This window comes from Rhinolophus sinicus, linkage group LG10, assembly GCF_036562045.2.
Source record: "Rhinolophus sinicus isolate RSC01 linkage group LG10, ASM3656204v1, whole genome shotgun sequence".
Classification (NCBI taxonomy): Eukaryota; Metazoa; Chordata; class Mammalia; order Chiroptera; family Rhinolophidae; genus Rhinolophus; species Rhinolophus sinicus.
Genome location: NC_133759.1, coordinates 64922208 through 64948293, shown reverse-complemented (window position 1 = coordinate 64948293; position 26086 = coordinate 64922208). Strand labels below are relative to the sequence as shown.

Below are 26086 nucleotides of genomic sequence, written 5' to 3'. Positions count from 1 at the left end.
ACCTAGGCTTCAGGGGCCTCAGGCTGGCAAGCAAAGCCAGGCGTTCTCATTTCCCCTTGGCAGCGTCCAGAGCTGCTCTGCCTGAAGCTGGCGCGATGCTAAAGAAGGAAGGAAATGCATGTGAGAAAAATCAGAGAGGAGAGGAGAGGGTCGGGAACAGATGTGAGCTTTAAAGGGAAAGCATTTAAAATGAAAGAAATAAATTGGTCTCCCACAGCTGGAAGGACAAACCCCTCAATGTCATCAGGGATGTGGTATTAGGGGTGACTTTGCTCTCCCTTTGTTCTCTTTCCTGTCTTCCATGTTTCCAGTTTATTCGTTTGATGTCTGTCTTTTCAGTTACTGGACCACGAGGACAGACCCGGCGGCAGCACCTGGCATACAGCGGGCGCTATGTAAAGACCTGCTGAATAAACGAACAAATTCAGAGGCTCCTGTCTCCCCCTCCCCCCGATGTGTCCGCTGCCTGGCACGTAGTAGGCGCTCCCTAAACATCTGTGGAACAAATGAGCTGCAAGTTGTCGGCGCTGAGCACGTGGAGCTTTGGAAACCAGGACAGCAAATGAGTGTGTCTCAGCCTGCAAAGGCGATTCCGGCGCGTGCGAAAGGCAGCGGCGGCGAGGCTCGCCCAGAGAATGGCGCGCGGAGCGGGGAGCCGCGCGGGGGGCGCTGCCTGCGTGGCGCCCGAGGCGGGGGCGCGGGGCGCCGAGCGGCGGCACTTGTCGTCTCGGAAGCCGGCCGGCCCGGGTGGGCGAGCGTGTGAGCGTGGGGGTGTGCCCGCGCAGTGCCCCCCGCGTGGGCTGCCGGGCGGGCGCGGGCGTGAGTCACGGCCGCGCTTGCCTTTATAACCGCCCGGAGGCTCGCGGTAGCCTCCCGCCAGCCCACTGCTCCGCGCTCCAGCGAGCGCGCCGGCCCCGCGCTCCCAACAGCCCCCAACTGCCGCCAATACCGAGGGCGCCATGAGGAGCCCGCACTGCGCCCCGCTGCTGCTCCTGCTGCTGCTGCCGCCGCTGCTGCTCACGCCACCCGCCGGGGACGCCGCCGTCATCACCGGGGTAAGCGGCCGGGCGCACCTGTCTGCCCCAGGCGCGCCCGCGAGGCGCCCGCGGAGCGGGGAAGGGAACCGCGAAGGGGAGGCGAGGGGCACGAGGAGGGTCGCTCCGAGAGGGGACGCCTGCCTCTGTCGCCCCTTGGCACTTAGACAAGTGCCCTACTCCAATAGCAGAAGACGGCGCGGGACATTGGGCGCGCCCTGGAAGGAAAAGTGACCAAAGCGTCTTCCCATGATCTTATCACCACCTTTTTCTCCTTTATCCCACAACCTCTCTCCTCGTGTTTGGTCTGTTTTTCTAATCAGCTGAAAAAAGTAGTCTTTCAAAGTCTTCTCAAGCACTTTTTCGAGACGTTCCAACCTGGAACCTTAAAATTTGAGGGCCTCCTCTTCCTGACATGCGAAGAGGCAAGCGAATACCCCAATCCTGTAGCCGAGGAGTTTGTCCCCCGCACGTCCTCCGCAGAAACCCTTTGAAATAATTTGGCCCAAAGCCATGTGTGCGCTTTGAAAGGCAACGTGTGCACTTCCTTCTGGGTTCTAGAGCTTTTTTCCAGCGTCTTGAGGTTCTTCCTGGAAGTTTTCCATTTCCAGTTCCTGACAGAGAACCTCTAGTGCTCCGGCATAACGACGGTGTAGGTGGCCATGTCACTGCTTCCACTTGGCGAAGACATCTTCATCAGTTTTGGAAGTAGGAACTAATTCAGTTTTCTACTACTCCCGCCAACAATTTTCTGTGTGTGGATCCGAAGGATGAATTTGCAGTATAAAAATTAAGTCTGGTCTATTTTACATCAACAGTGCAAAACCGCTCAGTGCCCTGGTGGGTCAACTGCTTTACTCTTTTTTTTCCAAGTCTGAAATTATTTTACCCCTCCATTAAATCACTTTAAATATATAAGTGTACATTATAGGATTTAAATCAAACTTGTACTTTGAATGTTACATGGATAAGGAAATGACATTTACATTGAAAGGATATGGCATTGTCTTGAGAAAATAGAACTCCCTTGTCTCCATGTTAATTAATAGGCTTAGGTCACATTGTGAGTCCTTGTGCTATAACAGTATTTGGTTCTATCCCAGAAACACTTAATTCTAAGTGTTGTGATATTTATTAGAATAGTTTGGATTTTTATTTTTTTTTACAAAATGTATTTGAACAGCTTTGTCAGTAGCCAGAGCTGGTGTGGTTGAAAAAAAAAAAGTTTTACACTCTTTCTAATACATGAGAATTGAAACAGGATTGGTTTTCTCCCCTCTTCCCCTGCTGACTCATTTTAAATTTCTCCTAATCCTCTGAGCCCAAAATTCTTTTGCAATATAAGTATCTTTTTGTTCCATTCACAGGACAACACAGTGTGAATAGATCTGCAATGGTTTAAGGATGAAAGGCATTAGGAAACAGCTGTCTAATTAAAAATACATAAACCTGTGCACTTCTTTGTAAATATTTCCAAGAACTGAAGCTTCTTGTTACAGATGAAATTTTTATCACATTGGATGTTTATCTATTAGAGAGATTTAGACTGAGCTTGTTATATAGTTATGTGTGCTGTTTCGTTGTCATTTTAACACAATGTTGCAAAAAGAGAATTTTTAAAAAAATTCTCTAAAGCAATATGGCAATAAAGAAATGTAGTTATGGCTCCATGACAGGAACCATCTGGAGTCAAATAAAACACTAAGTAACTTATCTAGATATATTGTTTATAGGATGTTAAACATTCTAGTGATAGATTGAATTTTAAAAGTTTTGATTGTCTTATAAAAAGAGCTGGTGGAGCTTCAGAATTTGATGTCTTGAGCATCTGTTGAAGCAAAATACTGCCTGAAATCTCCACCTTAAACATTTACTTTTTTTGGTAATATATGTAATCATTTAAAAAATTATTTCTATGTTCACATCGATTTGTTAAAACTGTACTGGAAAAGATCATGTACTGAACATCTCATTATGGAATGTAATGGCCATGGATACATGATTTCTGCCATACAGATAAAAGTGGGAAATGCAAATGTTTAGACTTTCCTATTAATGTCCAAACACTCCAACGTGCAAATTGTCTTCTGTCCAGATAATTGTCTTAAATAGACTGAGGAAAAAATAAAACTCTAGTGGAGGAAATAAATCAACTCTAAAGCAAGATAGTTGGCCATTTTTAATGAAAATGAATAAGAGTGTGCCCATATATATATTTTTAGGAAGTTATGGCTGTCCCCAAAACTAAGAACTTTTAAGGAATGCTTTAGTTGTTTCCAATACATATACATTTAATCTTGTGCCTAAATTATAGACTTTTTAGTCTCTTATTTAAATAACACAGGATGTTTTTACCTTATTGTTAGCCAAACAGATTACTGCACACCATTCAAACAAATCATCCTATTTTTTGTTGATTCTAGGAAAGAACAATAGTTCACATCTATTTTCATGCAAATAAATTTAGACTTTATTATTTATTTCTGTTTAGTAAAGTATGGAAATTCCTCCATAGTTGATTCTTTAATTATTGTATCTATTTACAATTTTTATATTAGGATAGGGGGTTGATAATTGCATTTCCTAATCTGATGGATCTGATAGAATAGTTCAGCTGATTTTGTAATGTACACATATGTATATCCTAAGCCAATAATTATCTTTTTGCAGGTTACTCACAGGAAAAAAAAGGGTAACATTCTCAACCTATGAGATTTCTTTCTTTAAAGAGGAAAGGGTGAAATCAAGTCAGTGATGTGAGAAACATCAAGTCTCAAGAACCAAAATGCAAATATTTGAAAGGGAAAATGAGTGCTTCTAAAATTTACATCAGTGCCTTTAGGGGTCTATAGCTTTTCATGCCAGATTATAGAGACCATTTAAATCTCTTTTAAAAATTGGGCCCAATGTATTTGCAGTTAATAGTCATAAAATCTTGTGCTTTGATTTATGGGGCTCCTAAAGGCCATGTAAGAGTAATATAGACACATTCTTCAAATTCAAAGCCAATTCAGCCATGAAACATCAGAAAAAGAGAGCTGATTTTTTTTTAAATCTTGTGTTTATTTAAGATTTTCACAAAGTGTGGGCCATTTTTAGGCTATTTTTTAAAAACTAGGAAAATCTCTTCTGATTAGTTTTTATGGTAAGTATGTACAAGCAAAATGGTGATTACAATTCTTTTTTCATATGTATGATTAATATCATAGTAGTTGGATATTTAAAGCACATTTTTTATTGCTAATTTTAGATTTCCTTAGCCTGAGTCTTCCCAGCTATCTGTGTTTCTCTGTTTATTTCATTTTAGGCTTGCGAAAAGGACCCCCAGTGTGGTGGAGGCATGTGCTGCGCTGTCAGTATCTGGGTTAAGAGCATCAGGATTTGCACACCGATGGGCAAAGTGGGAGAGAGCTGCCATCCGCTGACTCGTAAAGTTAGTATGTGTATTTCTGTTCACGTTGGTCCTCTTAGGTTGCGGTACCTTAACTCTGAGCAAGGTACCCTAACTCTGACATGAAGCCCAGGGGAATGAGCTTGAAATTGGAAGTTAGGTAAGATGACAAAGGAAAATTACCTCCTCTTTGCTCTCGTCTCCCGTTTTAAAGAATTGTGTCCTCTAATAGCCTTATTCTAGAGGTCATTTTTACATCATTGCTTTCATGGCCCTAGGGACATTGCATAAAAATAATTTCAAACACATGCAATTGCTTAAAAATTATTTAGGAATATATATCATACCATTGTATGCTTCTTTGCAGAAATCAGAGTATAGAGGTTCTTTAAAAGATTTAATATCAGACCTACTGATAAGGCAGAAGTAAAGTTGCATTTTGCTTTGTTTTTCAGAAAATCATCAATAATACAATTAAGATACAAGAGTAACTGACTCTGTTTACAGAATAGATTATTCACAGTCCTAGAGGTTAATGATAGTTAATTTTCTAATGTATTTTGTTATCTAGCAGTTCAATATCATAGTGACTTGAACAACACTTTTGAGAAGCTGACCATGTGATGGCAGGGTTGGACAGGCCTCTGGAGGCTGTGCTGCACGCTCTCCTGTCTATAGGGGCCAAGAAGGTTTACGTCACCTCAGGAAGGTGTGGATGGGAGGCAGGAAGAGCAGAAAATTGTGGGGAGCCTGGAGAGTCCTTGCCCTTCAGAGTCAAAACTTCTGGAACACAGTATCAGCTGAGCCAAATCCCCCAGGGACACGAGGCTGCAATGCCTTGCTCTCCTAGTTCCACGTCCTCATTTTTCTCTAGCAGCAAAGTGAGGTCCAGAGGCGCTGAAGGACTGCCCCCGGTTGCTTGTTGCAGGCCCAGCTCAGTCTCTGCCGTGTTCTCTCTACATGCTATCAAAGCAAATGGAATTCTACCTTCTACCTTTTCTGTCACACGTGCTATAGAGTTTAAAACTGTAGCAGAATCAAATACCTTTCCTGTACTCCACAGTCACAGATAACAGTTAATATTTTAACTTTCTTGGAAGAAATTAGTAAAATTAGCTTAGGTTTAGCTCTGTGAGTTGTATGTAATAGGGACTCTGGTTGTTTGGACCTATCTGAAGAGTGAATTTGGCTTTTCTGTGGTTTCCTTGAGAAATACTTCCTGTTATGTTTAGACCATTCCTCCCTGTGGTTTTATTGCTCGGCAATGTACCGTCATTTTAAAACATGATATGCACCTTTTATTCTTGGCCATTTTAGAACAGGAAGGATTTTAAACCGTTAGTCGTCCATCTCAATGCCAAACTCCCCACGGGGACATGAAGCTGCCCAGCCTCTTTAGCATTGATTTCCATATTTGATCACCCTTATCAAATGTGAGTCATCTTTTGTACATTTGAGCCACTGTCACTGAAAAGCTTACTCTTAACTCAGCCTTCTCCTTTAAGAATTATATTGTTTTTGTACAATATTAACATAACCTCGCATGTCCTAGGTTAGAATCACATAACCTGTTTGCTAAAAAATCAAGTGAAGGGGGACGTACTCTGTAAAACCACTTTTGTATGAAGAGCAGTAGTAGTTACCACTTGCTGAATGCTGCCATGTGCCAGACATCTATACTAAATGTTGTATATGTATTTTTTATTTAATACTCACGACAAGCCAGTCAAGTAGGTTTGTTTTTGTCATGTTCTTCACGCAGCAACAGTAAGCCTCGGAGAGTTTCAGCAGCTGCTTTGAGTTCACAAAGTGATAGTAGGTAAGAGGGCAGACACCAGACATCACTTCTTTCTGATGCTCCACTGTCTGTGGTCTTAAGCACTATACTCGTCTTCCTCCATGAAAGCTGGCATGTTTAATTTGAACATTTTTAGTCCAGTAACCCAAACTGGTTTGTGTGGGTAAAATTTCACTAGGATGAGGGTTAACAGTCCAGAGTGGGAATTTGTCTCATCCTACAGTTCTGATGAGTTTTCCAAATCTGAGATATTTTAAAAATAGAACAGAATTATTTCCCTGATTCCTATATAGCTTCTAGTTCAGGTTTTGTGCAAGGTCAATTCTGAAAGTAAACAAAATCATTCTTCTCCCATAAACAGGTACATCTCTTTGCTTTCATTTTTATCACAGTTTTTTTTATTAGTTTCAAGTGTACAAAACAACATAATGATTAGACATTTTTACACCCTTCACAAAGTCATAACCCACCCCCCAAGCTACTACCCCTCTGACATCTTATACAGCTTTTACAGTACCATTGACTATCTTCCCTATGCTGTGCTCCACATCCCATGACCATATATATATATATATATCTCTGACATTCAGTATTATTTTATATTAGTTTCAGGTGTACAGCTCAGTGGTTAGGCATTTATATAATTTAAGAAGTGATCCCCCTGACTAGTCTAGCACCCACCTGACATCATACATAGTTATTACCATGTTACTGACTACATTCCCTATGCTGTACTTTACATCCCCATGACCATTTTGTAGCTACCAATTTGTCCTTCCTCATCCCTCCACCTTTCTTACCCATCCTCCCCAACACCCCTCCCATCTGGCAGCCATCAGTTTGTTGTCTGTCTGTGAGTCTATTTATGTTTTGTTTGTTCATTTATTCTGTTCTTTAGATTCCACTTTATCACAGTTTTAATAATGAAGTCTCTAATAACAGATTATGGTTTTCATAGTAGAATTAAGTGTCAAAAGAACTGAACTAGTTAAAAAATAAGATTTTATATCAGATCTAGCTTTCCCTCTATTCAGATGTCTACTTGAAATGTGTTTCTAGAATTCAATGTTATCATTTTTCATGTTGGATATTTTTCTGTCTTGACAATACATTTTCATAGGTCATTTCCATGACCTATGTTTAGTCCCAGAGTTGTTACTTGTTCTGGATGAAATTAACCTATTCTGGTAAAAATCAAGTTTCTTCCAGAATATACCTCAACTGTATTCAAAACAACTCGAGGAAAAAATAATTATAAATATATCCTGATGAAATTCTACTCTGAAGTTTAATGACTCATTAGTACATGGTAAAAATGTAGCTACTGTATAGAAAACTGTATTTGAATGTGATGTGTTGATCTCTTGGGGCAGCATTATAGCTGTGATTACAGGTTTATTGTCAGAGACTCTCAAGACATAAATATGTCTTAGTGTGATACAGGGTTTCTCTATCTGGACACTGTGGACATCTTGGGTCAGATACTTCTTTCCTGTGGGGGCTGTCCTGTGCATTGTGGGGTGTTTAGCAGTATCCCTGGCCTCCACGGGCTACCTAGTTATGACAACCAAAATGTCTCCAGACTATGACAGATGTCCCCTGGCAGGTTTGGGGGCAAGTTTGGAGGGTGGGGTTGGGTAATGGGAATCACCCTGGTTGAGTACCATTGGTCTAATAGTACATTAACCTAGCCTACAGGACACAGTACGAAAGATACAGCATCCTCACTTCACTGGGAGCTCAGCACCTACCCAGGCACACAGCTTCTTTAGCCCTTTCATCCACATGGGTGCTTGTGGTTGCCAAAGATGAGAGCCAAGGTATGTGGGGATCCCCTGGATGCCCAGAAGCTACAATTTTTTGCAAATCATTTATGCTCCCCTAGTCCCAGAGACACAGGTCTGTATGCCGACAGTTCCCCTAACACAAGTGCAGTTGCGCACAAGCGATAAGGCCAACCCCCCGTTCCCTGTGTTCCTTCACTTTTCCAGAGACGCCGTACAGCAGAAGGCTCAGGTGGCATCAGGGCAGCCTCCATCATCCCAGGCCCCAGGTGAACCCTCTCCTCACAGTGGAACATAGAGAAATCATCTCATTATTTAGGGGTATATGAATGTATACGTATTCCAAAAAAATTTGAAGAAACAACTTAAAACTTTACCAAATTAAGATACATAGCAATCTTCATAATGATTAAAACCAGAAACTGTGGGAGTTTGGGACTTTTAGTTTTTATTTTATGCACTATTTTACCATTTGATTTTTTAAAAACTATGTACCTCTATTGAAAAAAAGTTTTAACAAAGCCGGTTTTATTATAAATAAATTTATAGTAGGACCAATTATTTTAATGTTACATGACGAGGCTTTTGTTCACATATCCCATTATATTTCCTTCTTTAACATAATTGACTCTGTTTTGAGAGGAATCACGGATAATACTTCTGTTTCATGTTAGTGCTATTTCCTCTTTTAAAAAGTGCCACAAATGCCTAAGAATAAGTCCTTCTCCCAAGGGCTGGATGTTCTGCCTTGGTAACTTCTAGAATTTGCTGTCTGGAGTTCTAGACTAATAGAGACAATAGGTTGAGTGTGTAGCTGCATCTAAAGTAAACCATCACATCAGGACTGAACTGTCAGCTGCCTGTCTGCATCTGAATGTGCATCTCCTGTGAGCATGTGCTCATGCACTGGGGGCTGTCAACCCTGTTAGGTTTGTCACACAGTGTGAGTACACCTCGAAGAGAATGGGTCAGTCAAGAAATTGGCAAGTAGGTCTCGAGCATGTCATCTCAGGATAGTGCTCTTCGTCACCAGGAGCTCTCGGACAGAAGGGTAGGAGGGAAGCTGCTCCCGGCTGGTACAGCCAATGAGGGCATGAGGGAGGCCTTGGAAAAGGGAGCTGGGTTTGATTCAAGTAAGAAAAGGGTACCCAGTTAAGGAGGGACCTGCCCTACAGTCTGGTCGTTGTGTTGAGGTCCGTCGCAGAGATCCAGGTTGAAGCATCACAGTCTTGGAGCCCTCAGTAAGAGAGAGAAGAATATAGAGATATTTTCAAAGTCTCACAAAAGCATATGACCTGTGAACACATCACTGGGGTCCCTTCTAAGTCCCTGCAGGGGCCCATGGGAGCAAGGGCCTCCAGCTTCTCTCGTTTCACACTAACTCCATCTCTGGTTCAATGGCGTGAATCATGCTGGGCCTACTCCACGCCAGGAGGTGGTGTGCAGGGTGAGGGAAGCCGCAGCACCTGAGGTGGTTGTCCTTCACAGCCTATGGTCAGGGCAGGGGTGAGGAAGGAGAGAGGCATTTGACAAATATTTTCTTGAGTGTCTCCTATGTACCTCATTGAGTGCTTGCTTTGTGCTCAGAAATAAAACAGACTTCTTCTTCAAAGAGCCTGGAGTCTGGGCATAGTGCAGTTTGAGAAGAGAGCAAAATTTGGGAGAAAGTGGCACTGGGCTTGACTATGACATTTTTCCTTTCTAGCTGGGTGTGACCTCAGTCAGGGGCATTACTTCATCTTAAGAGGAAGCCACTTCACTTGAGACAAAATGAGGAGAAAATCTGGCCAATGGGTGTGATGTGACGTTCATACACAATGCAGTAGGAGGCCTGGCCCATGGCAGGCCGCCAGTGTTAGTTTTCTTTTCCATCTACTTTTGATGCTGTCAGCCCATGTGACAGGCCAAAGAGTTACCACAGTGTCTCAATGCACAGGACCGTAAGGCCCAGGAGGGCACTTAGTAGTAGCTGGAACTATCTTACTGGTTACCTTTCATAATTAAATTTTAAGCTCTATGATGGGCAGCGCCGTCCTTAGTTTTGCTCAGCACTGTGTCCGCAGAGCCTAGACTAGAGATATGCTGGGGATACTCAGTGTCTGTTGAATGAATGAATAAAAGAAACATACTTGGTATTTTCTATGCGTAACAGTTTAACATGTTCTCTACAGGTTTAGTTCGCTTATTTCAGTCTCCTTTTCCTTGGAGATTGCTGCCTGTGTTAGTTTTTCTCAACCTCAATGCTATTGACATTTTGGACTGGATAATTCTTTGCTGGGAGGGCTGCCCTGTGCATTGCAGCATGTTTAGCAATAGCCTTGGTCTCTACCCACAGATGTCAATAGTACTGCCTCCTCAGTTGTGACTCTGGACATTGCCAGATGTCCCCTGGGGGCATGGGGGAAGCATCCACCCCCAGGTGAGAACCAGGGGCCCATGCAGTATTTTTAGGCTTGGCGAAAAGGAAGCCTTGAAGTCTCAGAACAAATCATATAGGTTTGTTCATGGGTTATAACTTCTCATACTGTCCACTTGTAATTGTCCAAGCCTGTCCAGCCGCGCCCACCTTTTCTGACATATTTCAGTGACAACAAATGAGGCAGCCGTACATGCATGTTTTGACACACACAGTGAGAGAACCATCCTGAGCCCAAGTTTTCCTGGAGCCGATGGCGTGGTACCTATGTGTGGACACTGCCCTTAGCGCCTTGAAAGTCGTGCCTTTCAGGGGGTGGCTCTGCCTGTTGGCCACACGCATCCCTGCCCTTCCACTGTGTCCCTTCCCTTTGTCTTGATTGATCTGAGTCATATCCCTGGCCCTTCCAGAACCATTTTGGAAATGGAAGGCAGGGAGAAAAAAAAAAAAAGGAAGAGAAGAAAAAGGAAAGAGGAGGTAAGAAGAACATGAGCATGGTACCACTCAAAGTTAACACCCAGAATAATTAGCCTAGACCATTGCTGGGCTGTGATGGAGTTGAGTCCGTTCTATCAGTTCAACCCAAAAATACGGTTAGAAATGGTTCTGCCATTGTTGACAGACAGACTTTCTTTCTTTCCTTTTTCTTTATGTATGAAGTAATTGTTCAGATGGAATCTGGAAGATGCAGCCTCAGATTTCTTACAAGGACAGATCACGGGTGTGGGCTGGCCTCTTGGTGGAATAGCATGAGGAATAACTAGGGTGACACCAAAGAAAGCATTTGAGCTGGGAGACTAGAAGGACGCATTTTCCTGCCATGTGTAAACTGTCCCTGAGAACGATCCCTGAGGCATGAGTGTCCTGGCTTGCCTCTCACGTTACCCGGCCCCGAGTGATTTGCCATTCCAACCCACTGACTATCACCGTCTTCAAGCCTGGTGTTAAACTTTGTCCACATGACTGGCAGAGCAGGCAAACTCTCAAGATGGCACCATTCCCAGGGGAGGAAGGGTGCTTTTTGCTCTTTGCCACTGGAAAGCGTACGTATTTGGAGTGTGCCCCATTTGCCCCGCCTGCTGCTGGTGAGCTGCCCACCTACTTCCCTGGTGGCATGGGCAAGCTCTTAGAAATACCAGTGGAGCGACTCTCAGAATGAAGCTGTCCTCTCACTGCTGGCTCTCCTGCGCTGCGGTTTGCTTTGTTCCATTTCAGCAAATCGAGCTTGCCTCCTTCACTAATTTTCCTCTTGTTCCCCACCCCCTGGCACCACCCGACCCCCCGCCACTCCGCCCACCCCCTGGGATTTTGATTCCTTTGACATCTGTGTGCAAATGTGGGAATTGATATGTTGCTCATTGTCAGTGAATTTATCTTTGCTTATTATCTAGAGGTGGGCATGTCCATAATGTTTTGCTCTTCTTAACTCTTTTGCTGCGCTAATTGGTTTCACGTTTGTTTTTTGTGTTTGTTTTTCAAAATGTGTCAGAAATCCACAAAAAATAAAAGTTGATATTTTGACTATTTTGTGCATTTCATAATAACAATTTGAGCAGCTTTGTATATAAATGACATTATTTTTATGTATACAAACTTCAAATATATTCATTCAGATATATCTGACCATCACAACAAAAGGGTTTAAGGAGCTTCAGAATCCAGACACCATTAAAAAAATTAAAATGTGAAAAAGTGAAAGGCAGTGTATAGCTTGATGCTTAAAAGCTTAGTCTGTCTGGTCCAACTGCCAGCCAAACTTGAAGTTCTGGATATGTGACTTTGGGCAAGTTAGGAATCCCTCTGCCCCTGTTTCTCACCTGCAAAATGGGTATAATTAAAGTATTTGCGTTTTAAGTGTGGTTTTAAGGATAATACCTAAAAGTGATATGCTTGATGAATAGTTAATACTCAAATGCTAACCATTCACAGATTTCCCAAGAATAGTTTTGTTTTTGTTTTTTACATTTCCTGCTCTGACTTGGTTTTCTTTTGTATTTTAGGTTCCCTTTCTAGGGCGGAGAATGCATCACACGTGTCCATGTATGCCGGGCTTGGCCTGTTTACGGGCTTCATTCAACCGATTTGTTTGTTTAGCCCGCAAGTAATCACTTTAGAGTAGAATTTTTAAATGTGAACAGCCACATGATGTCTGTCAAGTCTATTTACTTGTGATTGTGCCAAACAAATAATATGCCAGAAAGAAATGTTATTGCTTCCTCAGCTTTCTAAGTAACATTACTATCTTTGATTTTCAAATGACCTCTTTTTATTGAAAGAGGATTTTCATTTAGGATAGAAACATAACGTGCAAGGCATTATGGAACCGGTTCTCATTTCCTTGTTTGTGTTTTGATTTGTTGTTTTTTTGTTTTGTTTTGTTTTTTTTGCCAATAACTCAACCATTTTCACAAAAATTAGGAGAATAAGAATTTAACATTTGTTACAGAAACTTTTTTTTTTTTTCTTAAACCGTCTTCCTCCCATCCCTGCTCCACCACACACATAATCTATTCACCCTTTGGTCTCCTGTCTCTCATCAAAGAATTTTAAGGACCTCACTTTATTCTTTGCCATTTCTCTCCCTGTTCCTCTGCCATTTTAAAGTGGGGGGGATTTGAGGGGGGTGTCATCCATATCCTTTAGCTTGCTGGCAGAATCACTGATGAGAGTCAAGTTTTTTGCCTGATTCTTAAACAGTGAAAAGAGTGTGTAGTTGAACTTGACGCTCCAAACTTCTTTTGTAGGGAATGGAGGCTGGAGGGCTGCTAAACTTTCATTTAATCTGTGCAAGTGGACTTCAGGTCTGCTGTTTGGTGTGAGGACAGAAAGAATGGAAAGTCAAACTAACTTAGTGCAGATTTGTAGATTTGGGTGTTTTTTTTTACAAAAAGACTTTCCAATGCAATATTACATTTGTTTCTCTTTATAAAGTTAATTTTTTTAAAAAAGGCTCATAGTTAGAGATGTTCCAGAAAATGTCACTTGAAGAGGAAGTATTGATTTTAATCTGGTATGACACTACCATTTTTTAAATTGGTATTAAGTTGTAATTGGTTTTATTTGTAACCAAAAGATTTATTGTAATGGATTGCTTGACATCCTGCCATCTGTACCTGTATCAATATTACTGTGTAAAAATTCTGTATCAGAATAATGACAGTATTGTATATCATTTGGTTTATTTTAATATATCCTTATTTTTGTCACAGTTGTCTTCAATTTTTATTACAAGCAGATTTTTATATAGCCCACATCCTAAAATGCGTAAAGACTCTTCAGCTGGTAAAATAGCACTGACAATATGTGCATTTTCATTTTACATGTGGGAAAGTTCTGTTTGCGTGAATTTTAAGGTAGTATGAAAAAAAAACAGCGTGTAAATCAGTAAGGTATTGGAGCATGAAGGAAAATTAGGACACGCAAAACTGGTTGGAATCAGGAATGGACTCATGGGACCTCACTGTACTGGTTCACCAAACAGTAATGGACTGTGTCCATCGTGGGTGGGTAGGCAGGGTGCCAGGAGCCCACTGCAAGTGCGGTGACACCAGTAGAGCCTGACCTTGAAAAACCCACCAAGTATTGTAAATGGATTCAGCGTCACAAATAAACAATTTATGAAATGTGTTTAACTGACTAAACTTGACCATGCCAACCTACTAACCATTTAAAAAATAAAAGTTCATTTTGTAGTTACTTACTCATCCAGGCTTTACAACTGAACATTGTGTATAACTTTACCCCGGAGTTAACATGTCCCATAAATGCATGGGATTTTGCTATACTAATTAGTGTACTTGGTTGTAGAAATACGTGTATTTTTGGTTCAGTTTAGTCTGTGCTGAAGAAACATTCCTTAGTGAGTTTGTTGGGGGAAAAAATAGACTTCAGCCAATGAAATTGTGGGTAAAGAAACAGGCACTTCAGCAATTTTGCTAAATGTTGTTTTCAGATAATGTTCAATACATCCTTTTCAATAAGCAGTGAAAACTTAATTGGTTCAATCATCCATTTTCACCCATGTTGAAAAACATATAACCAATGTTTTAGAAAATTTATTTTACATATACCAACTCAATTTAAAAAAAAAAATCACTAAAGTGGTAAACTGTATGAATATAGCCAAGAGAACGAAGAGAAGTTTCTGTAGAAAATTTAGAATTGTACCTACTGACTCACTACCACCCAAAGAAAAACAGAACTTTGGTTTTTGTTACCTCTCCCCTTGGTTATTATTTTTATTGAGGAATAATACTCCCTTTTTTAGTGTACAGTTCTGTTTGGTTACTATTTTTTAACGTGTTGCCAAAGTTAGCACTTTTCAAATGTTTCCAAAGAAACTTGTAATTGTACTTCATGGCGATTCTTTAAAACAATTCTGTGCAGAGTATACAAAGTCATCACTACAAAGACTGCGGTGCTGTTTCTTCCAGGCTGGAGGATGAGGAGGATGGTCTCGCACTGAAGGTGGGACTTCCTAGGCCAGAATTTCTACAAGGTAAGGCAAAGTGAGAATTTACACAAGAAAAACAAAGGCAACAATGTACTTTGGTGTAAATATTGTAAATGGATGGAAACCATTCTAAGGTAGAAATGGATCTTCTGCCAGAAGCTACTGGCCAATGGGTTTCTTGGCAAACATGAAAACTGACTTTCATGAAAACTGTAATTTTTGCCTTCAACCTTTTTTACAAAGCTTTTTTTTTTAACCCATAGAAAAGTTTGTGCCCAAACAATTTTCTTTTCTTTTTTTTAATTTATTTTTTAAATTTATTGGGGTGACAATTGTTAGTAAAATTACATAGATTTCAGGTGTACAATTCTGTATTACATCATCTATAAATCCCATTGTGTGTTCACCACCCAGAGTCAGTTCTCCTTCCATCACCATATATTTGATCCCCCTTACCCTCATCTCCCACCCCCCACCCCCCTTACCCTCTGGTAACCACTAAACTATTGTCTGTGTCTATGAGTTTCTGTTTCTCATTTGTTTGTCTTGTTCTTTTGTTGTTTTTGGTTTATATACCACATATCAGTGAAATCACATGGTTCTCTGCTTTCTCTGTCTGACTTATTTCGCTCAGCATTACACTCTCAAGATCCATCCATGTTGTCACAAATGTTCCTATATCATCTTTTCTTACCGCCGAATAGTATTCCATTGTGTATATATACCACAACTTCTTTATCCATTCATCTATCAAAGGACATTTTGGTTGTTTCCATGTCTTGGCCACTGTAAACAAAGCTGCAATGAACATTGGAACACACGTGTCTTTATCTCTAAATGTTTTCAGATTTTTTGGGTAGATACCCAGGAGAGGGATTGCTGGGTCATATGGTAATTCTATTCGTAATTTTTTGAGGAACCTCCACACTGCCTTCCATAACGGCTGCACCAGTCTGCATTCCCACCAACAGTGTATGAGGGTTCCTTTTTCTCCACAGCCTCTCCAACACTTGTTACTATTTGTCTTGTTGATGATTACCATTCTGACTGGGGTGAGGTGATATCTCATTGTGGTTTTGATTTGCATTTCTCTGATGATTAGTGATGTTGAGCATTTTTTCATATGTCTATTTGCCATTTGTATGTCCTCTTTGGAGAAATGTCTCTTCAGGTCCTCTGCCCATTTTTCAATCGGGTTGTTTGTTTTTTTGTTGTTGAGTTGCATGAGTTCCTTGTATATTTTGGATATTAGCCCCTTATCAGAGGCACTGTTTACAAAAATATTATCCCATTCGGTTGGTTGCCTCTTTATTTTGTCGATGGTTTCTTTTGCTGTGCAGAAGCTTTTAAGTTTCATATAATCCCATTCGTTTATTTTAGCTTTTACTTCCATTGCCTTTGGAGTCCAAACGATTTTCTTACAACCTCTCCTATCTAGCTGAAGAACTTCATTCCTCCCAGCATTTCTTTGTTGTTCTTTCATTGGACTTGATGACGTCAGTCCAGTGATCAATCACATAAACCAATTTTCTTCTTCATTAATTTTCACACCAGAAATCTCATCCCATTTATTTCTATCTTCATTTTTCAGAAGATTAAAGTTGGGGACCATTTTAATTTTAAAAACAGGACATTTTTGGTATTCAGTGAGGGTCACTGTCTAAAATTCACTGGCAACCTTTTATGATCTTTCTGTTTCAACATGTTGCCATGTATTTCAGGTCATATCCTCAAAATTAATATTGCTTTCACTCTCTGATATCTTCCCTCTAATTTGTTAATCCTTAGTACTCCCTTCTGTATTAAAGAGAACTGCATTTTTAAATGTATCTCAGAGATGACAATTCTTAACATAATCTATAAATAAACTGTAATATCTCCCACCTCTCCCCGCAAAAAATAAAGAAAATTGGTACTTTCAGAGCACACATTTCCCAAAATTAGAGGTTCTATTAATATGCTGTCCTTGACGTACCATTCCCATTTTTTCCCATCATCTACTACCCTAGAGATTCTGACTGGATTTGTCTAGGGTAAGGCCTGGGTGTTGGGATTTTTTTTAAGCTACACATTTAGTTCTAATGTGCACCCATGGTTGAGAGCCACTAAGAAAGAATAAAGGAATACACTTCTATAGAAAGGCTACTGTTTTCCTGTGACACTACTTTCTAGTTAAAATTGAAGTCAAGAGTGTAGCTAAATGTCTGTCTTTTCTTGCCACTCTCTAAAGTTTCCACAACTTTCAGGCATAATGAATCCTCTCTTTCTACCACCACCACTCCTCATGGGAAGCTGATGGAGGGTCCCACTTGAGAATTTTAGTGGCAGTCATGCAGCTCTGTGAGAAGCCTATTCAACGTTCCTTAGACTTAGATGAGGGGAGTAGGCCTATTGTGCAGCCTAGCTGGTCCCTTGGGTCTCCTGCTGGCCCTGTGGCGGGGCATGGAGCCCCAGCTGCCTCAGTTTCAGAACCTCTCCTTCCAGGTGCCCAGGTGACTCAGCTTCCCAACACCCGTTCAGATGCTCCCCTCTCGCAATCCCTCTTTCCCCTACATTTTAGGATTATATTCTAATTTACTGGGACACAAATTATCAAAATGCTTTAGAAAGTCCAATATTGCAGCAGATTATAACTGAATAACCCAGTAAGCATTTCAATAAAACATGTGCATGTCACAAAAGAGTAAAAGCAAGAAAGTGGAATAGCATGGTGTGAGCATGATTTCTGATGATAAAATGTACAGGCTAACTTAGAGTACATCCATACCAAGTATGCACCCCTGTGTCCATGCCAGCTTTTCCCACGCATGGGCTTTTCCCTCACATGGGCCAGCTAGGCAAAACGACGTCTGCTCCATGGCAGGGCAACTGTGGTGACCAACCCCAGGCATTCTCTCTTTCATTTGTTAGTTTAGGGTTTCTCCATCTCAAAACTACTGACTTCCTGGACCACATAATTTTGTTGTGGGGGGACTGTATTGGATTTTAGCACCACCTCTGGCCCCTTCCCAGTAAATTCAAGTAGTTCCCCCAAGTTGGATAACCAAAAATGTCTCTAGACATCGCCAAATGTCCCTTGGAAGAGCAGGTGAGGTAAATTGTCCCCCTGTGAGAACCACGGGTTTAGCCTGAAGCTACTTTGTGTCTGCTTGGCATTATTAATGATACATATTTGTTTCAGTATCAAACAAAATTTGAAACAACAGCATTAAAAAGAAACATCAAAATGGGGTTTTACAAAATCAGTATCCTAAAAAAATATTTAAACTACCACTTTGCATTCAAAGTAGTGGAAAGGTAAACAATTGATGGTAAACTTTACATGGTTAATCAAAGAAATATATGTTCACTCTAGTTTACTATGTTTCAAGGAAGAATTTTTATATTAAGTCACTCTTTAAAGCTGAAGGCAAAGGGCTCAGATAAATAACTTGAATCATAAATGAAAGACTTCACATCTTTAGAGTGCACTTCTAAACAAATTTTCACATGGTTTAAATCCAAATTTTCATCAGCTTGATTAAAATATCTAATTTATGAAAAATATTTCTGTTACAGAAACTCAAAAGCTTTATAAGAAAAATTGGAGAAAATTGTTTTATTAAATTAGATTTGAATAACTCTTGAGAAGTTTCATAAATTGAATTTTCTCAATGTATCTAAGAACAGACCTGTTCCCTATAGATGAGATTGATGCTGGTTGGCCTGAGTATACTTGAATCATTCTTAAAAATAAATACGCAAAACAATAAAAACCTTTTATTATGACATTTTTTATACATAAAAGTAAACAGTTTATAAGGAATCTCATATATCCATCATCCAGTATTTTATCAACAGTTATCATCTCCATGCCAGTCTTGTTCCATCTCTACTGTACAATCCCCACCCAAACCTCCATGTCTCCTTATTGTCTTGAAGCAAATCACTTTGGTCTCTTTTTGATAGGGTCCACTAGTCTTTCTCTACTATGAGAAAGACAGCCACATGCTGTGTGTGAGCAAAACACCAAACTTTTTTTCTTTTAAGGATAGCTCTGCTCAGATGTTGCCACAGTCCTTTCACTGATCAACCTGAACTTTTAAACATTTACTCTTGAGATATTTTTTTTTTAATCTCAAGTTGAAATAGAGGAGCAAAATATTTCAGGCCCAGAATGTTGATATTAAAAAACTTAAAGAAGAATATTGCTAACTATGGTGTTGTGACGTGGTTATGGGGATTTGAATGTTGTCGGTCGGCAGTCATTAGACCATTGGGCAGCAAATGTTAATATTCTGTTAATTCCTGGATTCAGTTAAGAGAAGGAAAAATCATTGAATGGAAGACATGGCTGGTAGATTCCAATTGTTTTCCACAACTCACTCATTCTCGTCTTCTCATATTTATTCATTCCCTCTCTCTCTCCCCTGACCTTCCTCTTCTCTCCTCCCCCTTCTCCCCTCTCAGTAGTTTTAGCTGGGCACATGACCACACATCTAGACATCTAGAGAATGCATTTACCAGCAGCCTTGGCTACGTATGGCCACATGACTAAGTTCTTAGCAATGGACTGTGCTCAGAAGCCCTCTGCCTAATCTACTTAAAAGAAAATTGTCTCTCCATGAGTTTTTGTTTCTTCATTTGTTCCTTCGTTGTTTTCAGTTTTATGTAGCACATATCAGTGAAATCATATGGTTCTCTATTTTTCTGACTTATTTCGCTTAGCATGATAATCTCAAAATCCATTCATGTTGTTGCAAATGGCACTATTTCATCTTTTCTTATGGCAGAGTAGTATTCCATTGTATACATGTACCACATCTTCTTTTTTTTTCTTTTTTTTAAAAATTATTTTCAGGTGCACAAGACAAAGTAATACTTAGACATTTATCATTTATATCCCTCACACTGTGTGAACCCCCCTCCCCCATCCACTATCCCTCTGACATCGCACAGAGCCGTTACATTTCCACTGTCTCTATTCCTAATGCTGTACTCCGCTTCCTGTAACCATATATATATATATATATATATATATATATATATATATATATATATATAAGTTATAGTTGGCATTCATTATTGTTCAGCTTCAGCTTTAGGTGTACAGTGCAGTGATCAGGCATCTACATCATCCCTGAGGTGGTCTCCCAAATGGGACTAGTGTCCATCGGATACCCTACAAAATCTTTATAACATTATTGATTACATTCCCCAAATTGATTTTCAAAACCCCGTGGCCATCTTGTGGTTACTAATTGTTTTCTAATCCCCTTACCTTCCTCCTTATCCCCACCCCCCCATCTAGCAACCCTCAGTTTTTCCTCTATGTCTCCAAAACTGTTTCTTATTAGTTCATTAACTTATTCTTTTCTTTAGATTCCACATATAAGTGAGATCATATGGTATTTGTCTTTCTCTGTCTGACTTATTTCACTTAACATAATGTTCCCTAGGTCCATCCATGTTGTTGCAAATGGTGAGATTTCTTTCTTCTTTATGGCTGCGTAATGTTCCATTGTATAAATTTACCACTGTTTCTTAATCCAGTCATCTACCGATGGGCATTTCAGTTGTTTCCATGTCGTGGCTATTGTGTATAGTGCTGCATTAAACATAGGAGTGCATAAAGATTTTTGAATTAGTGTTTTGGATTTCTCCAGATAGACACCTAGGAGTGGAATTGCTGGATCATAAGGTAGTTCCATTTTCAGATTTTTGAGATACCTCCATACTGTTTTCCATAGTGGCTGCACCAATCTCACTCCCACCAACAGTGCACAAGGGTTCCCTTTTCTCCACATCCGCGCCAGCACTTGTTGTTTGTTGATTTATTGATGATAGCCATCTTGACTGGGGTGAGGTGGTATCTCATTGTGGTTTTTATTTGCATTTCTCTGATGGTTAGTGAGGTTGAGCATTTCTTCATATGTCTGTTTCCCATCTGTGTGTCCTTTTTAGAAAAATGTCTCTTCATGTCCTCTGCCCATTTTTTAATTGGGTTGTTTGTTTTTTTTGGAGTTGAGTTGAGTGAGTTTTTTAATAAATTTGTGATATTAACCCCTTATCAGATATATCATTGGCAAATATATTTTCCCATTCAGTAGGATCCCTTTTTGTTTTATTGATGATTTCCTTTGCTGTGAAAACATTTTCGTTTGATGTAATCCCACATGTTTATTTTTTCTTTTATTTCCCTTGCGCGAGGGGATATATCAGTAAAAATCTTACTCTGGGTAATGTCTGTGAAGTTTCTTCCTATATTTTCTTCTAGGAATTTAATGGTTTCAGATCTTACATTTAAGTCTTTAAGTCATTTTGAATTTATTTTTGTACATGGTGTAAGGAGGTGGTCCAGCTTCATTTTTTTGCATGTGTCTGTCCAGGTTTCCCAGCACCATTTATTGAAAAGACTGTCTTTACCCCACCATATATTCTTGCTTCCATTGTCGTAGATTAAATGGCCACATAGGCATGGATTTATTTCTGGACTCTCTATTCTGTTCCATTGATCTATGTGTCTGTTTTTATGCCAGTACCATGCTGTTTTGATTACTGTAGCCTTGTAGTATAATTTGATGTCAGGTATTGTTATACCTCCCACTTTGTTCTTATTTCTCAAGATTGCTGAGGCTATCTGGGGTCTTTTATGGTCCCATATAAATTTTAGGATTATATGTTCTATTTCTGTGAAAAACGTCGTTGGTAGTTTGATAGGAATTGTGTTGAATATGTATATTGCCTTAGGCAGTATGGACATTTTAACTATATTAATTCTTCCTATCCATGAACATGGTATGTGTTTCCATCTATTTGTATCTTCTTTCATTTCTTTCTTCAGTGTCTTATAATTTTCTGAGTACAGATCTTTTACTTCTTTGGTTAAATTTATTCCCAGGTATTTTATAGTCTTTGGAGCAATTGTAAATGGGATTGCTTTTTTAATTTCTCCTTCTGATGTTTTATTATTGGTATATACAAATGCAACTGATTTCTGAATATTAATTTTGTATCCTGCTACTTTACTAAATTCATCTATCAGCTCTAATAGTTTCTTGGTGGAGTCTTTAGGGTTCTCTGTATATAGTATCATATCATCTGCATATAATGACAATTTTACTTCCTCCTTACCGATTTGGATGCCTTTTATTTCTTTTTCTTGTCTGATTGCTGTGGCTAGAACTTCCAGCACTATGTTGAATAGAAGTGGAGAAAGTGGGCAACCTTGCCTTGTTCCTGATCTTAAGGGAATGGTTTTAGCTTTTCCCCATTGAGTATGATGTTAGCTGTGGGTTTATCATATATGGCCTTTATTATGTTGAGATATGATCCTCTATTCCCACTTTCTTAAGGGTTTTTATCATAAATGGCTGCTGGATTTTATCAAATGCTTTTTCTGCATCTATTGATATGATCATGTGATTTTTATTTTTCATTTTGTTAATGTGGTGTATCACATTAATTGATTTGCGGATGTTGAACCACCCTTGCATACCAAGGATGAATCCCACTTGATCATGGCGTATGACCTTTTTAATGTATTGCTGAATTCTGTTCGCTAATATTTTGTTGAGGATTTTTGCATCTATGTTCATTAGTGATATCGGCCTGAGTTTTCTTTTTTTGTGGTGTCTTTGTCTGATTTTGGGATCAGGGTGATAGTGGCTTCGTTAAAAAGTGTTTGGGAGTCTTCCCTCATTCTGGATTTTTTGGAAGCGCTTGAGGAGAATAGGTGATAATTCTTTTTTGAACGTTTTGTAAAATTCACCTGTAAAGCCATCTGGTCCAGGGCTTTTATTTGTTGGGAGATTGTTGATTACTGATTCAATTTCCCTAGTGGTAATCAGTCTATTCAGGTTTTCTGTTTCTTCTTGAGTTAGCCTTGGAAGGTTGTACGCCTCTAGAAAATTGTACATTTCTTCCAGATTGTCAAATTTGTTGGCATACAGTTGCTCATAGTAATTTCTTAAAATTTTTTTGTATCTCTGCAGTGTCTGTTGTCACTTCTCCTCTTTCATTACTGATTTTATTAATTTGGGTCCTCTCTTTTTTTTAATGAGTCTGGTTAAAGGTTTGTCAATTTTGTTTATCTTCTCTAAGAACCACCTCTTGGATTCATTGATCTTTTGTATTGTTTTCTGTTTTCTATTTCATTTATTTCCGCTCTGATCTTTATTATCTCCTTCCTTGTACTCCCTTTGGGCTTATTTTGCTGTTCTTTTTCCAGATCCCTTAAGTGTGAAGATAAACTGTTGAGTAGTGATGTTTCTTGTTTTAAGGTAGGCCTGCAATGCTATGAACTTCCCTTTTAAGACTGCTTTCGTGGCGTCCCATAGATTTGGGGTTGTCGAGTTTTCATTTTTGTTTGTTTCGAGATATCTTTTGATTTCTACCTTGATCTCCTGCTTGACCCATTCATTATTTAGTAACATATTATTCAGCCTCCATGAATGTGTGTGTCTTCCAGTCTTTTTCCTGTAGTTCATTTCTAATTTCATAGCACTGTGGTCAGAGAAGACAATTGGTATGATTTCAATTTTCTTAAATTTATCAAGACTTGTGTTGTGGCCTAACATATGGTCTAGCTTTGAAAATGTTCCATGTGCACTTGAGAAGAACCTGCATTGTGCAACTTTGGGGTTAAATGCTCTGAAAATATCGATTAAATCCACGTGGTCCAATGCGTCATTTAAGGCTGTTGTTTCCATATTGATTTTCTGTCTGGAAGACCTGTCCCTTGTTGTCAGGGGTGTGTTGAAGTCCCCTACTATGATAGTGTTACTGTTGATCTCTGTCTTTATATCAGTCAATATCTGTTTTATATATTTAGGTGCTCCTATGTTGGGTGCATAGATGTTTACTAGGGTTATGTCCTCTTGTCGAATTGATCCCTTTATTATTATATAGTGCCCATCTTTGTCTTTTAATATAGTCTTCATTTTAAAGTCTTTATTTTGTCAGATATAAGCTTTTTTCTCATTTCCATTTGCATGAAATATCTTACTCCAACCCTTCACTTTCAGCCTGTGTGTGTCTTTTGATCTAAGGTGAGTCTCTTGTATACAGCATATACAAGGATCTTGCTTTCTTATCCACTCAGCCACCCTATGTCTCTTGATTGGAGCATTTAATCCGTTTACATTTAAAGTGATTATTGATAGGTACATAGTTATTGCCATTTTAAAATTTGTAGTTAGATTGTTTTCATCTTTCTTCTATTTACAGAAGTCCTTTTAGTATTTCTTGCAATGCTGGCTTGGTGGTAATAAATTCCTTTAGCTTATTCTTTTCTGGGAAGCTCTTTATCTCTCCATCAACTTTAAATGATAGCCTTGCTGGATAAAGCAATCTAGGTTGTAGGCCTTTGTTTTCCATCACTTTGAGTATCTCCTGCCACTCCCTCCTGGCCTTCAATGTTTCTGCAGAAAAGTCATTTGATAGCCTTATGGGAGTTCCCTTGTATGTAACCCTCTGTCTTTTTCTTGCTGCTTTTAAGATTCTCTCTTTGTCTTTAACCTTTGCCATTTTCACCATAACATGTCTTGGTGTGGGCCTGTTTGGGTTTATCCTGGTTGGAACTCTCTGCACGTCCTGGGCTTGTATGTTGGTTTCCTTTACCAGATTAGGGAAGTTTTTGGTCATTATTACGTCAAATATGTTCAGATCCCTTGCTTCCTCTCTTTACCTTCTGGTATTCCTATGATGCGCATGTTGTTGCGCTTGATGTTATTCCATAGGTCTCTTAAACCATCTTCATTGTTTTTTATTCTCTTTTCTTTCTGTTGTTCAGTTTGGGTGATCTCTGCTAACTTGTCTTCTAAGTCGCTGATTCGATCCTCTGCTTCATCTAACCTGCTGTTAATTCCTTCAAGTGAGTTCTTTGTTTCGGTAATTGTGTTCTTTAGTTATAACTGGTTGTTCATTATGATTTCTACATCTTTCTTTATGTCATCTCTAAGCTCCTTAAACATTCTTATCATCAGTGTTCTGAACTCTGTCTCTGATAGGTTGGTTACCTCTGTTTCATTTGGTTCCATTTCTGGAGGTTTCTTCTGTTCTTTTATTTGGGACATGTTTCTTTGTTTCCCCATTCTGGCTGCCTCTCTGTGTTTGCTTCGATGTATTAGGTACATCCCCTAGAGTTCTTAGCTCTTGCTGGGTTATCTTATGTAGTATGTGTCCTTTATATTTGACTTGCACTAATTCGTTCTTATACTTGGAGTGTGCTCCAAAGGTGACTCTTGTGTTGTGTATATTGTCCTGTTAAAGAAGATCTTTAATTGCTTTTCACTTGTGAGTAGGTGGGGTTAACTCCTAGTCTGACTAGTTGTGAGACTTGGCTCTGCCCACTGAAGGGTATTGTGCTGCATGAGGATTGACCACTTAAATGAGGTGTGGCCCCTAATGGGCTCTTGTGCCTGGAGAGAATTCCCTCTGGGTGTGTCACTTGTAGGTCAAACCCAGTAGTATTCTGGTTTGGTCTGGAGTTGGCCTCTGGGTATGTTGAATCTTGTGCCTCTTAAGCTGGGCCCTGGTAGGGCAATTTCAGAACGAAGCGAATCACCAAACACAACAAAAACAACACAGAAAAAATCAAATACATTCCCATGTAAAAACAATTGACAACCCCCACTCAACACAAGCAAAGATATCAAAGATATAAAGACAAAACAAAACAAAACAAAAAGCAGCGCCAGTCTTGGCTTAAGCCCACCGAGTAATCTCCAGGTTGTCCTCTGCTGTACCAAAGAGTCCCCTGCGTATTGTGCAGGCAGAGCCGGTCCCCTGGTACCCAGAGTGACGTTGGGACTGCAGATTTAGATGCATGGGGCTGAGGGGTCTGGACGGTAGTTTTTACAAAGTCAGTGCAGTTTCTGCCCTTACTTGCACATATGCGCACTGAAAGTAACACCACCAGCCCTGTGTCCAGTTCTCCTGAGTCTTAGGGCACTTCTTCCGTGTGTGTGTGTGTGTGTGGCGGGTGGGAGATTTCTGAGCTGCTGAAAGCTGGGAGCTGAGTCTGCCACTTACTGCTGATCCCTGGGAGTACCTCCGCAGATGTAATTGCCTCGCCCTAGGCAGGCCAGAAAGGGTGGGGGCTGGGGATGGAGGGGTCTTCTCTCTCCCAGCCCAGCCATGTCACACTCTTCCTGCGGGCCAGAAAAGGTGGTGGCTGGGGGTGGAGGAGTCTCTTGTCTCCTAGCCCAGCAAAAATCACACTCTTCCCA

The 26086-nt window shown here is 40.0% G+C and overlaps 1 protein-coding gene across 1 annotated transcript; it reads left to right on the top strand.

Annotated features, from left to right (window-relative positions):
* Window positions 1-328: 328 nt before the first annotated feature.
* On the top strand, window positions 329-14069 carry PROK2 (prokineticin 2). Its single transcript, XM_019746853.2, has 3 exons — window positions 329-1055; window positions 4342-4467; window positions 12424-14069. Exons 1-3 carry the CDS (start codon window positions 960-962, stop codon window positions 12526-12528), a joined length of 327 nt encoding a protein of 108 aa, XP_019602412.1. The 5' UTR covers window positions 329-959; the 3' UTR covers window positions 12529-14069.
* Window positions 14070-26086: the final 12017 nt, after the last annotated feature.

Bases quoted from the DNA above. Each gene is read 5' to 3' on its own strand.
- PROK2 (XM_019746853.2), top strand. From the start codon at position 960: ATGAGGAGCCCGCACTGCGCCCCGCTGCTGCTCCTGCTGCTGCTGCCG. The intron at 1,056-4,341 runs GTAAGCGGCCGG...ATTTCATTTTAG, and splicing joins ACGCCGCCGTCATCACCGGG to GCTTGCGAAAAGGACCCCCA. The intron at 4,468-12,423 runs GTTAGTATGTGT...TTTGTATTTTAG, and splicing joins GCCATCCGCTGACTCGTAAA to GTTCCCTTTCTAGGGCGGAG.